This window comes from Pteropus vampyrus, unplaced genomic scaffold, assembly GCF_000151845.1.
Source record: "Pteropus vampyrus isolate Shadow unplaced genomic scaffold, Pvam_2.0 Scaffold40, whole genome shotgun sequence".
In the NCBI taxonomy this organism is placed as follows: domain Eukaryota; kingdom Metazoa; phylum Chordata; class Mammalia; order Chiroptera; family Pteropodidae; genus Pteropus; species Pteropus vampyrus.
In genome coordinates, this window is record NW_011888821.1 from 7,108,323 (window position 1) to 7,126,150 (window position 17,828).

The following is a 17,828-nucleotide window of genomic DNA, read 5'->3' on the forward strand; positions in this document are numbered from 1 at the left end:
TTAGGTATATCTAGTTCTGCAAGTTAGTGAATAAAGGAAAAATGATGGTAATTTTGTTTAAAAAACATTTAAAATGCACTCAAGTTCAGTGAGAATTTATACATCTCACAGAGGGTTTTTTTGGCCCCCAAATATTTTAGAAGCATGAAATCCAAAACTGAGATATGTACTTCTAGATATGAATGAGGTAAAAGGTTCAGAAAGACAAACGGAGTTTGATCTCACAGCCATATAATTACCTCTAAAATAATCTCTCATGAGGCTAAATTTAATTTGAGTTATACGAAGGTGTAAGTTCATTAAAATGCCCAAATTGTGATTATTATGCAAGTTATATTTTTAGAAACCTTTATTTTTTTTGAAGTTGCTGTCCAAAAGGATGTCACCATGCCTGATTAATAGTAATATTTATGAAGTGAACTCACCGGTAACAATTTCGAGAACCTTTATTGAAACCAACATTCAAATAGTATCTCAAGGGTGAAATTCTGTTTCAGCAAAACCAATTTAACAATTTATATGTAAAAACATTTAAAAATTAATCTTGTTAAAGGTGATAATTTCCCCTCCCCCCATCTGCTGTACTTCATCGCACCAAATAAACAAGGAAGACTTTGTTTAATCATCTGCACCAAAAAGAAAATGAAAAAGGAAAATACATTTTGACAAAAGTCAAAAGTCAGAAATCACATCAAATCAGAGTGTAATTATTGGCTTAATGTGGTATAACTAAGGCTTCCAGTCCTTCAGTCCACAAACGCAGTGTGAACTCCCACCATTTCAGGGTCCCTCAAGCTCAGCTCTGCTGGCCTGGCAGGCACTGGGTGTCGCCTGTGGTGAAGGAAGGGCAGCCGGACTTGTGGAAGCGCAGACTCGGGCCGTCATTAAGGGCCAGCTTCCAGTGACTTCAGCAGTAGTCTGGCGTGGTCGGCCTAAGGAAGATTACTTTTCTGGTTCTTGTTTCTGAGTTGGGCCCAAAGGGGTGAGCTGCTAGTGGAACAGAAGCTATGAAGCTCCCACGTGAAACAGGTCAAAGGTATACTCACTTTAGAATTTAACTGGGTCCTACAGCATATTTAACATTATATTCCTAAGAGTAGTATCCACTGGGTTTTCAGATATTAAACATAGAAATAAGCACAGTTTCTTCTTCTGTGCCAATTTAAAAGCTTTACCAATATTTAAAAATATACATATACATATGGTCAATGAGAGTTTTTATAGTTACTCTTAATAGATGAGTCCTTTAATTTTTTTACAAATAGTATATAAAGGGAGAAATGGATTTGCGGCAGAGGGCGGCCACAGACACACTGCCCTGTCTAACTTGCTAGCCAGCCTGCCACAGCATGAGTGGACACAGCCCTTCCTCACGTCTCGAGGGAAAGCAGCAGTTGGGGATGGTGGAAAAGGGCTTCTGACACTTGTGTACAATCCCACTGAAACTCCTCCTTCAAGCCCACACAGTCCAGTTGTATACTGCAACCTGATCAAACTAAACAACTAAAATGGATGGCAAACGATGCCGTCTTGTCTGCAGCAGTCCAACAGAACCCAGAGAGGTCTAAAGAAAGCTGTCTTACCGAAAAGTTACCATGTGCAACCTAGCAACTTCTTACACTTACGTTTACACAGATAAGAGCAAGTGTTTCAAGTGGCGGGCACTTGAAATTCTGAGTGTTCTTTGTGAATAAAAAGTGTTTATGGTATGTTGGGGAGGAATGTATTACTACAGTTGGGTAGACAGAAACAGTTGTTGTTGTTCTCTGTACCCATAAAATTAGACAAGTCAATTACCCTCCAAGAAAGCCTGGCTTTCAGGCACATATTTGTGCAAAAATCCCAGCTAAGCACAAATAACAGTAATTTCTCTTGTATCAGCATGTGGCACAGTTCACATTTTCAGTATAACTTCATCTTCCCTGAAACAATACTCAGTACAGTCTCAAACCAAACACTGAATTTTATCTTAAGCTTTCTGGTTCTTCCACCTGTGGATGGTCGTCTTCTGGGCGCTGGTTCCTGTTCTGGAAGCTTCCAGTCTGCTCGGCTTCCTGAGGGGTGGGAGCTCCTGGGTGCTGCTCAGGGCTGTTAGCCTCCAGGGCCTCCTGTTCCGGCCCCTCAGACAGGTGCTCCATCTTTTCTAAGTCTTCAATGTGACTGACGGAGCTTGTCTCACTTAGAGCATCTGAACCTCTTAGGGACCTTTTAAAAGGCTTCTGGCCTAGAGAGAGATGGAACGAAAAAGTTTGGTAAAGGGCACTTCCACAACAAAGCTCTCTGTAGAAGAGATCACTTTTTTAAATTCTAACTGCTTCAGCCAAATCCCCAGAATTACTGGCTCTGAGACACTCAGCGCAGAGGTAAGGAATGAGAGTTGATGTGACACTAACATGCTCCCAAGGCTGGGAACTTTCGAGGTCATCTTAATCAGGAGAGTAAACACCAGGTCAAATGTGATGCCAGCTTGCAAGACCCTAACTTCCCCTCTGGAGCGCTCCAGAGGTATTCCTCCAAGGCTACTGGAATGGTTATTTGAAGGGACAGCTGGGCTTATCTGAAGAGAAATAGGACTTTTGGGTTAAAGAACCAAGAAAACAAGAAATGCAGGTGATACCAAATGGGAAAACCATTACATGAGGCCAAAGTCTACTTTCCCAGGGGAAAACACGACCAGTTTCCTTTCGTGTTAGTAACTCAGACACGGCGCTGTACTGTACCTGGAAGTCTCTGTTTCGTGCGACTGCCTGATGGGGTCTGAGGTGGTGTTACTCCTGTCCCTTGTATTTTGTAGACATACGTGTGTTCTGTGGACTCGAGAGAGCCTGCCGGGAAGAGACAGAGGTGGGCGGGAGCTCTGGCACAGGCTGTCCTGCGCGATGCCCCCACTCAGCCTTGTTCCCTAATGAGCTTCCTCCAGCCACATAGCCTTGCATAGACCAGTGGGGACGGGACGTCAGTGCTCCTGGAGTGCCATCTTGCAGCTGTGCTCATAAGTCCCGCCGCTGCTGTCTCCCCAGGTATCCCACATACCCGTGAAAACACTCCGCCAGCAGTGTGGCCCAAGTATGCCTAGAGAGCCAGGCCCAGGTGGGACATGTACTTTAGCCAATGAGGCACAGATGCCTCGTGGTTAAAGGCTGAGGTGGGGCAGGTTAAAAGATTATCTCTGGCTGTCCTATGACAACATTGTCACCAAAGGTAGGGGCCCCATGTTGATGGCATTATGTCCCTGGTAGAACAGGAAAGGAGAAATCCTGTAGCTGACATCATCTTCCCCAAACCCCAGCAACTGGTAATATTTGCCAGCTGCCTGGTCAGAAACCCAGCGGTCCAGTGCGACAGACCAGTCATAACTGCCCCTTTCAAAGGCAGTTGCTGGGCGACACTGGTGAGCACTGCAAGGAACATCAACACTGAACCATGATGTCTAAGACGCACCGTCTCGAGGGTCTGAACAGCTGCGTGAACACATTCTCCTTGGACTCCGGGAAGCGGAGTCTGCTGGGGGCAACGAGTACCTGCTTTTGAGCCATTTTGGCTGTGCAGGCAGGAGAGGGACGACGAGAGTCACAGTGCTGGGATAGAGTGGGGACGTGTACAGGCTTCTCAGCACTAGGGTGGGTGCCCAGGGCATATGGTCAAACCCGAGGTACATAAGATCTGGGAGGAGGCTGTCCGTCCTACCTGCCGTCAAGTTGAAAGTTCTTCCCTTCTGTGAAGGCTGGACCGGAGAGAACCAATTCAGCACGGATCCTACAACGGGGATCTGCCGCAACACGCCCTGCGGAACAAACGCTCAGCATCGCCTGGTCCAGGCCGCTCCCAGCCCGAGCCAGCTGCGCCTACGCAGGGGACTCACCTCTTCCCGGAGGCGCTCCTCACTGGCCTTCTGCAGCTGAACCTGAGCTTCCTGAATTCCTTTCCGAACCACTTCTGTCATGTTTTCCAGAAGCTGTGTTAAGAACAAGAAAGAAAGGCATTACTTGTCTCAGCCTCTTGCCCAGGACCTAGAACTATTAACAAAGCACTGGGGACGGTTTTCAACAGTCTGTTAGCAAGTAGAATTCTGTACTTTAAAACATCACTGTAAAAAAAAAAAAAAAAAATCAGGATGAAATGCTCAAAGAGGCCTAGGCAGACTTATCTTGGTGACCAGCCTCATAAGCCAGGGAACACAGAGGAGAAATAATTGTCCCTACAATCTGAATGTCAGATCAACAGAAAATAGACACACCGCTCTACATGCACGGCATGAGCCAGAAGTGACAGTCGGGTTTGGAAGAAACTTCAAGAAGTGTACCCGTGAATAAATAAGCCCCAGTTCAAACTTCCTTTTCTCCTCCAACCCACCCAAAGTGAATCATGTGCCACGTGTCTGTCTTTCCTCTCAGATCAGTCTTGCTTGGACCCTTTTCTCTCCTTTGGAGTGATTTCTAATGACCTGAATATCTGGTTTGGAGAACCAACTTTAAGCCTCCCAGCCTGGTCCTCCAGGCTGGCCAGTAGGAGCGCGTCTGTTACTGGCGGAAGTTCTGTTACTAGAAACACCTGTCTCATTCAACTCAGGACCCAGCTTCCCCCAGGAAGTCTCTATGGACCCTGTCCAACAGCAAGTGTGCCTTCCTGAATGCTTGGCTGTCCCCACCTTCTAACCAGAGCACCAACCACCTCACTGGGCCACGTGCATCAATCCCCCCGCTGGCCTGTGGGGTCCCTGAGGGCAGGGACCCTGTCAGATCTACATGGCATTCCTGATGCTGGCACCACGCCCAGCTCACAGGAAGCATTGAAAACCTCTTGGGAAAGAGTGGACAGACAGACATCTGTGCGGGTAACTTTGTCCTTTGTGGCTCCAGCCTGTTTCTGGGCAAAACCCAGAAAAGGAATGAGACCCTGATTCATTGTACAGACCCTTGAGTTTTCCTCAATTTCTCGGGCTGTGACTGCAATGGTCTCCACGAGTTGAGAAATATCTACGTCGTCACTCGCCATGCCGATGTAAATACAGCTCTTCATGCTTTTATACTCAGGGCCTGCGGGAGAAAATGACAGATCCACTTGGTTCCCGAGTCCTCTGGCACGGGTCAGACACGGCCCGCTTGTCTGTACAACAGCTCGGCCATGCGCAAAGAGCCTCCCTGCGGGGTGAGGAAAGTGGTTCTGAGGAGACAGGATGCCTGGAGTGGCTGCAGCAGGGGAAGGGCAGGCGTTCACTGCCCTGGAAGAACTAAACCGTTTTCTCCAAACGGAGCCCGTTCTCCTTAAGCCAGTTGAAAATGGCCTTCTAAAGTTCAGAGCTGATTTATTAAAGTAGTAATTACCCATTTTAAATGTAAGGTCAGATTCCAGTTCGTTTAACTTTTTCAGGAGTCCAGCATGAATTTTTTCCCCTTCTGGATCTGATTTCAAACTGCTCTTATCATCATTAGCATGTTCGTACCTATAAATAGCATCAAACAACAGAATTTCAATCTAGAATATGATGTGAGTCTTCAGACACAGGATCACAGGGGGAGTATAAACCATTGGAGGGTACCAAGAACGTGGAGAGAGATGAATGGGCAAAGGAGCCACTCGGGGTTTCAAGAATGTCTCAAAGAACGGCCAGGTCTCTAGGTCCGTGAAATCTAGAGAGTGAGGCGAGGTCTGGAAGTCTCATCATTTGTGACACAAAAGGGAGCTGGCCCTCATCCTGAAGGAAAGCAGTCGCGGGAAGGACCCCACACGCCGACTACCAAGGACAGAGAAGTTTGCTGCGCTGGGGAGCTGGGTTCTTTCCCTCAGTGATTTGTAATTCTCCACCCACAGGGGATGTAGTAACTTGTGTTGGCACAGGAAGAACATACGGCGACTCTTCCTGCACTGAGTGCGATGTGGGCCCCATTGCCGGCTGCACTGTGCTTTTGTAAAGTGCCCGGGTCATCCTGTAGAATTTTCATCAGCTGTGAACACTGTGCCTACATATATTCATCAGAGATTTCTAAGCTGGCTCACAAAATGACCTACCCTTGGTCTTTATACAGCAATGAGAAATGAACACCAGGCGGCAAGTGGAAACTGTACCTGACAACCCCTATTCCAGGCCAGTTAGGGTCATCGACGTATAAGAGGCCTGCTGTCTCTGTCACCTCCTGCTTGAACTCCTCTCGCAACTGTAGTGTACAAGTCAGGACTGGCAGCTGGCTTTGTATGCAGGCCACAAGCTGGTCCACATCCTCTCCCCGAGTTCCTAAACCTGAAATGTTCACAGAATGTTAGAGAAATGCTTGAGAGACGGCTGAAAAAGAGAGAGCAGGGCTCCCACTTCCTGTCAGAGAAGCCAACAGCTCTCAGCATATCCAATCAGCTGGAGCTGAGGAGTTAAAAAAGCCACTAAACCCAGATATGGTATTAAAAATTAACATAGCCAACTGCTCCAGGTGTAGACAGATTTTCTTACCCAGAAGAATTAGCCCTTTTGATTTAATACACAATAAAACTCTATAGAAATCAGATTCTTCCCACAGAGACTCTGCTTAAGTTAGAAAATCGTTATCACAGGTTAAACTCAAGGAGGAAACCACACAGTTCTGTCTGCACATTACCATTTGGAGAGAAAGAGATCTGGGCAGGTTTGTGGCAGGGTGATGACAACGGAACCGAATCACTTCTGAAGGTCAGGCCCTGAGGGTCTCAGGGCTGCAGGGACCCGAGTCGTGGCCACGTCACTCCTTCCTCACGTCCCTCGCTTCCACTGCTGCACGGGATCTCACTAAGCCTAACTCCAGCTGCCTTGGTGTCCTCAGCTCCCTTTTCTGGTTTAGAGACCAAGGCGCTGGGGCTGGGAGTGAGGCCCTGCACACACAGCTTCCTGAGGCCACCAGCCACGTTCACGATGGCTTTTCTTTGCAGGACAGATGCCTGCACTTCTCTACTTTGATGCCTTTGAGAAAACATCTTTCCAAAAATGTTGAAAACATCTCATGAAAAGCCATCCAACGTTTTCTGAAAACATTTAAATCATCTCAGGATAAAGCACAACTAAAATTTTAAAATCTTTTTTCAGCTTATGTTTAAGTGCCTACTATATAATATGCCTGGCACCACCTAAAGCACTTCATATACATGATCACATTTTAATTTTCACATGGCTACGATCTGGAGATAAGAGACTGGCTCAAGGTCTCACAGGTACGAAGTGCCAAGGGGGCAAGGACCCAGTACTGTGTTGTAAAGCGCGTGTACTCTCAGCCGCACGCTTCCTTAAATGCCTAACACGGCAGTTCTCAACCTTCGCTGGCCTATTAGACTCACCGAGGGAGCTTTTAAAGGTCAGATGCCCAGGCTCCGTGCCTGACCCAGAAAATCTGAGTCTCTGCCGGTGGGACTTCTCAAGGTTCCACAGGTGATGCTAATGTGCGGGCTGGGCTGAGAACCACTGAACAGAGAAGGGTCACAAGACATCAAAACATAGGAATTCGAGTGACTTCAGAAGTCTATTTCTGAGAAATTACACTGGAAGGCTAATCTGCCTAAATTTAGCCCAAAAGAAAAAGCCTCTCCAAAGAGAACAGAACATCACAAGGGAAAGCTAGTCAACCCTGAAGCATGGGCTTTACCAGACTTGTCACCACTGCTCCTGGGAACAAAAATGAATGCAATGCACGGGGACTAGTTACCTGCCGCTGTTGCCAGAGGGCTGAACCGCACGCACACGCCCTCCACTTCCAGGTCCATGACAGTGAGGCCGCCCGCGGGCACCAGACGTTTCAGCTGTTCTCCCAGCTGAAACGGGGAAGGGCGCAGAGTGAGCACGCTCCCGCAGGAGGGCTGTGCCCGCAGACCTGCCCCGTCCGCCCCTGTCCGCCCCCATCCACCCCAGTCCGCTCGGCCCTGGACAGAGAAGCTGCAGGGGTTGGCTGCCTCTAATTTTTTGATTCTCTTTGAATACTATGGCAACTCCTTTTTAAAAACAGTAAATTTTACATTGATTAATTTAAAAAACCTAAGTTCGTTGTAGGAAAATCTAGGAAATACAGGTAAACCAAAAGAATAAAATAAAAATCATCCACAGCACACCACTGAGAAACACCCACTGCTGTCATGCGGTATGCTCGTTATAGGTGTTTCCCTGTGCGTGTGTTTTATTGTCATAAAACAGGGCGTCTGTACGCCGTGTAGTAACCTGCGTTTTTCACATAACTTATGGCCACTTTCTTTCCTTCATCGACACCTGGCCACAGGGCTTACACGGGCTCTTTTGAACACTGATGCACGAACGCACTGCCCCTTATTCACCAAACCCCATGGGTTAGGCATGTCCAATGTTTCTCCAGGACTGATGCTGCTGCGGTGAACGTCCTTACGTCATTTAGAATGTTCTTTACACTAAAACCCTGGAAGTACGACCTCAGGGTCAAGAGGAAGCCCAGGCATGAGGCCCCGATCCATATGCCGGGCTGCCGGGAGCTCTGGGGCCTCTGGCTCATGTGCCTTCTGATGTCAGCTGACACTGGGCAGAACTGTGACATGCAGCACCGCAGTCCACGCTGTGCAGGCTGTTTCACAGCCCTGCTCAGCAGCACGGAAATGGTCACGTGAAGCCTGGAGGCGACGACATTGAAAGGGCCTCTCAGAAGTCACATGGTTTGTGAGGCGGTGATGTGATTAGGAACAGAACCGCAGAACGAAGCCCAGCGTCTTCACACAAGGCTCCCTCCTCGGGCCTGGTTTCCCTGACGTGTCCAGGCGCCATCTCAACCACCCAGGGTGCAGAGGAAGCGCACGACTGTCCTCTTACCCAGCGATTCAGTGCGTCGCAGGAGCGTCTCTCCCGGCCAACCACCGAAGGCGCCGTGTTGGGTGCTGGGACAGCTTTAAGCACTGGTTCTGACACCAAAACAGAGAGAATGGAGATTCACCTGCCAGAAGCACAGCTAACTAAACCGGGAACGCCCTACCCCATTTCATTTAGCTCTTAATATTAATCCAAGAGAAAAATATTTTAAAAAATCAAATGTGTACCTTATGATGAATGGCTAAACAAAAGGTAGTATATACATAAAATGGACTATTATTCAGCCTTAAAAAGTAAAGCAGTCCTGTCACATTCTCAACATGGATGAATCTTGAGGACATTAAGTGAAATAAGCCATTCACAGAAGGGCAGATACTGCATGCTTCCGTTTTTATGAGGCATTTAAAGCAGTCAATTTTACAGAAACAGAATGTAGAGTGGTGGTTGCCAGGGGATGGGGTGTGAGGAAGGAAATGGGGTGTTGTTTAATGAGGACAAAGTGTAAGTTTTGCAAGATGAAAAAGTTCTGGAGAGCTGCTGTATGAAACTGTGAATACACTTAATACTACTGAACTGAATGCTTAATGGTTAAGATGATAAATTCCATGTTTTTGAACCACGATTTAAAAATAAATGTATCTTACTAAATTAGACATTATTCATGAAAAATATAACATTTGAATATATTCATATTACTAAAATTCTTAAGTTCATTTTAAAAGTTTTCTTTCAAGGAATTTCAAAAGGAAATCAACATGATAAGGTACCAACTGGTCTACTAAATACTGTGCAAGGTAAATTAGGGAACCTAATAGCTGGGCTTCACAACCAAATTATCCTCCACTCATCAAATGGTCTGGGTGCCTACTCATGCCAGGCGCTGTGCCAAGCAGGAGGGACATAAGGCTGATAAGGTTTCTGTCATCTTGGAGTTTACATTCTACTTGAGAAAACAGACCATAAAGAAAGAAATGAAATCACTATATATTGTCATGAATGCCATGAAAGAAGACAGGGGGCTCTGATGTGACATGGAGTCAACTTAGATAGACAGGCCCCTCTGAGGAAGTGGACATTATGGGACCTGAATGGTGAGAAGGAGCCAGTCAGAAGAGAAGCGAGGAGAAATGTGTTAGAAGCAGCAGGAACAGCAAGTGCAAAGGTCTTACTCTAGTAAGCGATTGGGAAAGTGGCCTAAAAGGAAGTCGAAGAGGAAGGCAAGGGCTAGAACCGCAGGCCTCACAAAGCCTGGTACAGAGCCTGGACCTTATTCAACTGAAACAGGAAAGTGACGCAGTGTGACTTCCACTTTATAATACTCATTCCGACTGCCATGTGGAAAAGGGTCTGGAATGGGCTGCAAGTGACAGATCGGCTGAGAGGGGACTGTGGCCCTCTGGGAGGAAAATAACAGTGCTCTAGACTATGATGGTGGCACCTGGGACACTTTTTAAATAGGGACTCCTGGGTCCCACTACTAAATCAAAGTCTCGAGGAAGTAGGGCCCCCCAAATCTCTATTTCCGAATGACTTCATCTGTTCCAGCACTAGCGCAGGGACTGAAATTTGGAAACCACTGGTTTAATCATAAGAAATTACTGGTAGAATGCTAAGGCATTCAGGTCTGGAGTTCTTGGGAAAATTATTAAACTTTTCTGAAATGATCAATGACAATTTTGGCAATCAAACTATCTTAGACTATTTAACATGAAATGGTTTAAGATTCAAAGCCCTTAAACACAAATATAAAAACAACTCTCTTTTTAAAATCACCTACCTGAGCCTGGTAATTCCTGGAAAAATCTGAACACCACGACTGGGGAACTGAGCTCGTCTTCCACCTGAAAAATGGAATCTGATATTACCCAGTACCATTAAATTCCAAACACCTACAAAAATGAAATGGAGTTTGAAAAATAGGCTAAAGATGTTGTATTTTCCTAATAAACACATGAAAGAGTTCAAAGGTTAATTTCAGTTGTTAGAGAAACAAAAATCAAGAGCTCAATAAAATTCTTAGAAATAATTATGTCAGTTCTGAGAATATATTGCTGAATTATAATGTCTGACACCGTTAACTGAAATTAAAGCAGGAGGAAATTTTAAAAATAATGGATAAACAGAAGTCTAATATTAAAGATTAAAAAAAGGCAAGGAAAAAGTGGAACTAGAATCAGTGTTTAGAGAGCCAAAGCTTTCGAGTATCCAGAAATGATGCAAACTCAAGAGGGACTGACTGGAACTTTTCATACTCATAGAAAAATAGAGAACAAGTCCTTTCACCTTGTAAAACTCCCCGAAAAGGAGGCAAGTCTTGCTGCCAATGGACATAACCAAAGTCTGGAACTGAAACTATGTATTTTTTAAATCACTGAAGCGGTACTTATATTCGGGACAGGCATCAGGCCACCAACCTCACTGATGGATTTAATAACAGAGAAAACGCTCACTGCATGAAGATAAGCCAGTAGAAAGTTCAGGCTCTCCACTGCACAAACACATAGTCGGCCGTCAGCTCCACTGCGGGGTCAGGACACAAAAGGGGCAGTAATGCCCCTGACAGACTGTGGTATTTTGGGGGTGGATTAGGGGGTGAGGAACACGGGGAGAGAGGATCTCTACGCATTCAACAATTCCAGTACTACTATTCTAGTCATAAAACCTACTTTCTAGGGCTGTGTGTCTCGCTCGTAGGGCCACAACAGGAAATGGTACCTTGGAAAGGCAGGAAGTAGTTGGCCCAAGATTTTCTCTATTGACTTTTCAAAGGCCCTTGTGGATGTGATTCAGATGAAGCAAGATATACATTCAAATCTGTCAATTATTAGGCCAATTCTTATGCTTTCATATCTACTATCTTCTTTAACTTATACACATAAACAAATAAATCTATTAATACTTTTAAAGTTAGAAGGGCTTAATAAATAGAATGGAGTTAAGCCCAATAAGGAAATAGGAACAAAAGCGGCTAAATTCTACACCCATTCTCCCGTCCTCAGGCTAAGGCAGAATGATTGCAGTGCCTAGACTTCTATATATATATTCTTTGTTTCTTATTTCTTTGAGCTCAGTGGTCTCAAATGTCAGTGTGCATAAGAAATACTGTTATCCAGTAGGCCTTCCATAACCATGGGTTCCGCATCCAAGGATTCAACTAACCAGGGATCAAAAACATTCGGAAAAAAAAGTTAAATGTTGCTGATGTATACTATGTATACCATAGTTGCATCTGTACTGAACAAGTACAGAATTTTTTCTTTTCCTTATACAGTGTAACAACTATTTACATAGCATTTGTTGTATTAGGTATTATAAGTAATCTACAGTTGATTTAAAGTACATGAAAGGATGTGCATAGGTTATATGCAAATACTACACCATTTTATATAAAGCACTTGAGCATCTCTGATTTTGGCATCCATGAGGGATCCTGGAACCAATTCACTGTGGATACCAAGGGATAACTATATACATAGAATTCTGTTCTAGCTACATAGTAAACTAAGCTAATAATGAAGTTATCAATTCTAAATACTGAAAATGCTGTATTAAACATAAGTGATAACCTGCCCCCCTACCCCCCCCCCCAAAAAAAGTTTAAACCACTGCTAGCTCACAAAGGTGAATCCAGAAAGAAGAGAAAACAGAAAGACTACTGTAAGCTGAGCTGCAGGACTGGGAGGAGAGGAGCACATATGGGGCCTGGAACTTGGCTCTAATGTTTAGGGTCCTGGGTCTTTAGGCCCATGAGAGGGATAGTGGTGAGTGTGCACAGCCAGGCTCTTTGAAGAATACTCCCCATGAAAAGATGGAGAGAAAAACTCTATCCACTGACCAGCAAGAAAGCTTAACTCTGCCTGAGGCTCTATAAAGGGAGAAAAAAAAATTCTCTCATGAGAAATCAAACGCCAGGTGTGCACTGCACCTGGGCTGGATGTCCTACACGATATAGAATCCGAGAGCTGTGAAACCAACATACACCAATGGACCTAGGCCAATCACACAAGGGAAAAAAATCTAGCTCATAACAAAAAAACAGGGAGCAAGAGTCAGTAGATACAGCTGAGGGGACAATCTGTGCGCCCAAGAATTGAAACACTCACTAAACTATCTGAAATAGACTATAATAACTGTGTTTTAATGGAGAAACAAAAGACCAGAAAACACTTAAAGATAATTTAAAAAGATGACTTGAAAAGAACTAAAGAGACCATCCTGAAATTAAAAAGAAGTCACCGAAAGCAAAAATACAGTCAGCAGGTTAAAGAGCAGATTAGAGGCAGCTCAAGAGCAAATTACTCAACTTAAAGAAGATCTCTGCATTAAGGCTGCAAAGAGTTGAAAAGTTTAAGAGAGACTGATGGAAGAGGGGAGGACAACAGTCAATGAGCAGCTAACTGAAGTTCCAGATGGTAGACTAGGGAGTCATATTTCAAAAAAATGATTTCAGAATCCTCAGGTTCCCAAGCAGGACTTTCAAAATCCTTAGATGTATCATGGTGAAAGTGGCAGAACACTAAAGACAAAATCTCATAAACCAGCAGAGATGTAAACACGAAACCAGACAGACTGCCCCATGGCGGCATTTTGAGATCCTCACGTGCAAGGTGGCAGTATTAGCTTTTCCCCTTACGTGCTGACTAGAGGCCGCCCCTGGCTCTGTGGACAGGGTCTTGGTACTGGTGGCAGTGAGCTGGGTCTGTGTTTCTGGGATGCAAGAGGCTCCGGGACGGCTGTCCGGATAGGAAGGATGAGGCCATGGGAGCTTGGAGAAGGGAGCAGTGCAGTCAGACTGCTTTTCTTAGTGACCTGGGTTCAGGTGCTGGATGTGACACCTACTAGTTATGGGACTCTGGACACATAACTAATCTGAGCAACAGGAATGGAAATAAGAACACTTCGCCACTGTGACATATTGTGAGGATTCCACAACTGTATGAAAGCACTATACAAATACTGTGGTAAGAAGCAGAAAGACATTTAATAGTTACTTACATTTTATGATGCCTCCCAAGATATACTGCTTTCCCATTTTCCTTTATCCGATATGCCCTTCCTACAAGCCCCAGAAGCAGGACAAACTAATTTCTCCTGTAAACTGACCTACGACAGAGAGGTTCACTGGGGAAGAACACAGACTTTGGAGTCTGAATCCCAGCTCTACCGCTCTCCAGCTGTGTGGCCTGGGCAACCCACCAGATCTGCCTGTGCCTTAGTTACTTCACCAGTAAACGGGGAATGACCACTGCATCCAACTCATGGTTGAGATTTACCTCTTCATACCTGAATGCCTACTCTATGCCAAGTACTATATTTGGCACAGGGCTTAAAACTATAAAAAAAAAAACAGACAAAAGCCCCTGCATTTATGAAGTTTCTACGGGGAAAAACATGCAATGAACAAATATTAATACTATTTCATGTAGCAGTAAGTGCGAGGAAGAAGGAAAAAACCCAGAGGACAGAGAGTGACAGGTGGTGGTGGGGTGTGTAGATAGGGTGGTCGGGGAAGGCCCCTCTGAAGAGGTGATATCTGAAGTAAGAGCTGAAGGATAAGAAGCCACCCATGACAGAATTAGGGAGAACAGTGTTCCCAGGTAGAGGGACGCGCACGTACAAAGGAGACTGTGTGAGGGTTAAATGAATAACACACGTAAGGTACTCAGAACCGTGCCTGGTACACAGCGAGCATTTCACAAACAGCAGCTGTGACGATGACGAAGATGATGATAATGTTTAATGACAGGCCACAATCCCTCATGGTGTTTGCCAAATACTATATTCTCTACTGAGAAAAGCAGCCATTGGAAGGAGGGATGGACAGGGTTTATCCCTGGGTCCTATGTGGCCTTACGAAGCTGCTTCAAACCAACGGGTGGTTACCTAGCACCAGCAGATCCTCCCTGCTTGGAGGAGAATGAGGGAGAATTAGGACATGAGGAGGGGACCGAGCAGGCTCAGTGAGGGAGAGACAGAAAGTACACAGGCCCAGCTTGCTCCCTACCAGCTTGCTCATTCTAATCCATAATTTGGGTTTCTCTGTTTGCAGTCAAAGGAGTCCAACCAACATACCTTCTCTGACAGCATCGCTCACAGGCTTAAGAGAATGACTCAATGTCACAGGCCCCCGTGTTATGGCTGAAATTAGAACCCAAGTCTCCTGACTTACATTCATCCCTCTTTCTCTCCAATGGGCCACGCTCCTCTTCCAAGTTAGCATTCAGGTCAACTCAGGTCATCTGAGTAGGCTCCAAGCTCGTATTCAGAAGGCAAGGCAGAGCGGCCCCCCTTTTCTGGTGCTTAAACCAAACCATGCACTAAAATGGATATAAACTGCATGAACCTGAACCCCAAATAAACTCAAATATTAGTTTTAAACTGAAGTGTATCCTGCAAAATTGTCAGAGAAACATCCGGTGACTCTGTTTAAATTAGAATCTGACCTATACATTTTCTGAAATTCTAAAATGCAATAAAGCAAAACATGAAAACATTCAAACCTGAACTGATACTTGGTTATTAGCCTCATGAAATCCTCACTGTCTAGTTATTATCCCTAGGGAGGAATCTCTGACAGACTCTGGTATCTTTTAGGAAAATATCAGGGGAAGATGAGAGCGGAGCCACTTGCTTCCTTATTCCCGTTTGTGCAAATAAAAACTCTGGCGTCAGGTTTTAGAAAAAGTAGGCCAACACATTCTGAGATAAAACGATTTCTCATTTCAGGAAGATGGGTGTTCAAAAATCGCTGGGCAGGTGAAGTCAATAGTGTAATTAGATCGTTGTGCAATTCTTAATTTTAACAGAACAAAACTACAAATGGAAAAGCGCTGTGAAAAGCACAGTAGGGGTTCAAACAGTGGCAAATTTCTAGGCTTGATGCTAACTGTGAAATGAGGTCATCAGTACATGCATGAGTCTCTTCCAAAGAAAATGGTTTTACAGGAGCTGCCACAATTCCACTGAAATGCATCGAATCTGGAGAAAATCATTCTAAGTTGTTGAAGTTAAAAGTTATTTACTTCAAAAACGGATCAAATTATATACTATACCAAGATTTTGATGTGGTTCACTTTCTTCAAACTTTCTTGCAACCGTTGACTCTGCAAATAACAAAAAAAAACAGCTCATGTGATTTCATTAGATTGACATGACATATTAAACAATTTTCATGAGGTCTTTGCCTGTCTGCAAACAAGAGTTTCAGTCAGATAAAGCCATCTATCTATTCGTGAGTCCCAAGTTCAACTGGCAATTCCTGCATTTCAACATCTGCAAATATTCCTTATTCTTTCAGTTTAAAGTTATATTTAGTGGTTGAAGAAGAGCTTTTCCTAATGAGATATGTGTGAATTTTTCATATTAGCGATATATGGCGTTCACTCATTCAAAAACCACTGAATGCAACAAAAGCAAAAATAAACAAGTGAGACTGCATCAAACTAAAGAGCTTCTGCACAGCAAAGGAAGTCATCAATAAAATGAAAAGGTAACCTACTGAATGGGACAAAATATTTACAAATTGTTTATCTGATAAGGGGTTAATATCCAAAATATATAAAAAAAATTCATATAATCCAAAAGCAAAAACCCCAAACAATCCAATTAAAAAATAGGTAGAAGATCTATATAGACATTTTTCCAATGAAGACATAAAGATGGCTAACAGGTAAGTGAAAAGATGCTCAGCATCCCTAATCATCAGGGAAATGCAAATCGAAACAATAAGATAGCACCTCACACCTGTTAGAATGGCTATTATCAAAAAGACGAGAAATAACAAGTGTTGGTGAGGATGAGGAGAAAGGGGAACCTTGTGCACTGCTGGTGGGAATGCGACCTGGTGCGGCCACTGTGGAAAACAGCAGGAAGGTTCCTCAGAAAATTAAAACTAGAACTACTGTATGATCTAGGAATTCCACTTCTGGGTATTTATCTGAAGAAAAAAAACATTAATTCAAAAAGATATCTGCACTCCTATGTTTATTGCAGTGTTATTTATAATAGCCAAGACATGGGAACAACCAAAGTGTCCATCCGTTGATAGATGAAGAAAATGTGACATGTATGTGGAATACAATGGAATTATTCAGTCATAAAAAAGAATGAAATCTTGCCATTTGCAACGATATAGAAGGACCTTGAGGTCATTATGCTAAGTGAAATAATTCACACTGAAAAAGACAAATACCATATGATCTCCTTTATATATGGAATCTAAAACAAAACAAAATAAAAAGCTCACAGCTGCAGAGAACAGATTGGTGGTTGCCAGAGGCATGGAGCTGAGGGTGGGTGAAATGGATGAATGGGGCCAAAAGGCACACACTTTCAGTTATAAAATAAATCATGAGGATGTAATGTACAACATGGTGACAATAGTTAATAACACTGTATTGCATATTTGAAAGTTGTTATGACAGTAAACCTTAAAAGTCCTCATCACAAGAAAAAATTTTTTAACTATGTATGGTGACAGAAGTCTAGTTATAAACTTATTATTGTGGTGACCATTTCAAAATATATATAAATGTCAAATCATGTTGTACACCTGAAACTAATATAATTTTGTCAATTACAACTCAATAGAAAAGAAAAAAAATACTGAGTGCAAATATGTGCAAGGTACAGCACCTACTACTGGGGGAGGAGGAGCAAGATAAGCAAGAGCTGTTAAAGGCTGGTTAAGAGCTGGTTAGGAGCATGGGGTCTGAATAACCACACCTGGGTTCCAAACCTGACTGTGCCACTCGTCACCTGTAGGATATTGGAAAAATTAATCTGCCACTTATTAGTTATGACCTTGAGTAAGTTATTTAGCCTTTCTGTGCTTCAGTTCCCTGAATTATAAAATGGGGATGATAGTATCTATCTTGCGGGGTTGTGAAGATTAAATGAGTTGACATATGTTAAGTGCCTAGTAATGGTGTGTAAAACATGGTATGACATGCATATCACATTTGTAACTCAATTCCAGGTCTGTCACCATTGATGTGAAGGTGAAACAGTATCTACCTGAGGGAGGTGTGGTTCCTTATTTCATCATATA

At 43.9% G+C, this 17,828-nt stretch overlaps 1 protein-coding gene across 2 annotated transcripts in view; it reads right to left on the reverse strand.

Moving 5' to 3' along the window:
* Positions 1-428: 428 nt before the first annotated feature.
* The window catches only part of PDXDC1 (pyridoxal dependent decarboxylase domain containing 1), a 46,319-nt gene continuing 28,919 nt past the window's right edge, over positions 429-17,828 (reverse strand). The window contains exons 13-23 of one of the 2 annotated variants that reach the window (XM_011358397.2): positions 15,832-15,882; positions 10,557-10,620; positions 8,783-8,871; positions 7,662-7,767; positions 6,067-6,238; positions 5,325-5,443; positions 4,915-5,036; positions 3,863-3,955; positions 3,688-3,784; positions 2,721-2,825; positions 429-2,224 (exon numbers count right to left, since the gene is read on the reverse strand). In XM_011358397.2, the coding sequence (XP_011356699.1) occupies positions 1,965-2,224; positions 2,721-2,825; positions 3,688-3,784; positions 3,863-3,955; positions 4,915-5,036; positions 5,325-5,443; positions 6,067-6,238; positions 7,662-7,767; positions 8,783-8,871; positions 10,557-10,620; positions 15,832-15,882 (1,278 nt within the window). In that variant the 3' untranslated portion in view covers positions 429-1,964. The remainder of the gene's footprint in view (positions 2,225-2,720; positions 2,826-3,687; positions 3,785-3,862; positions 3,956-4,914; positions 5,037-5,324; positions 5,444-6,066; positions 6,239-7,661; positions 7,768-8,782; positions 8,872-10,556; positions 10,621-15,831; positions 15,883-17,828) is intronic. The other variant, XM_023529645.1, reaches the window with a different exon arrangement.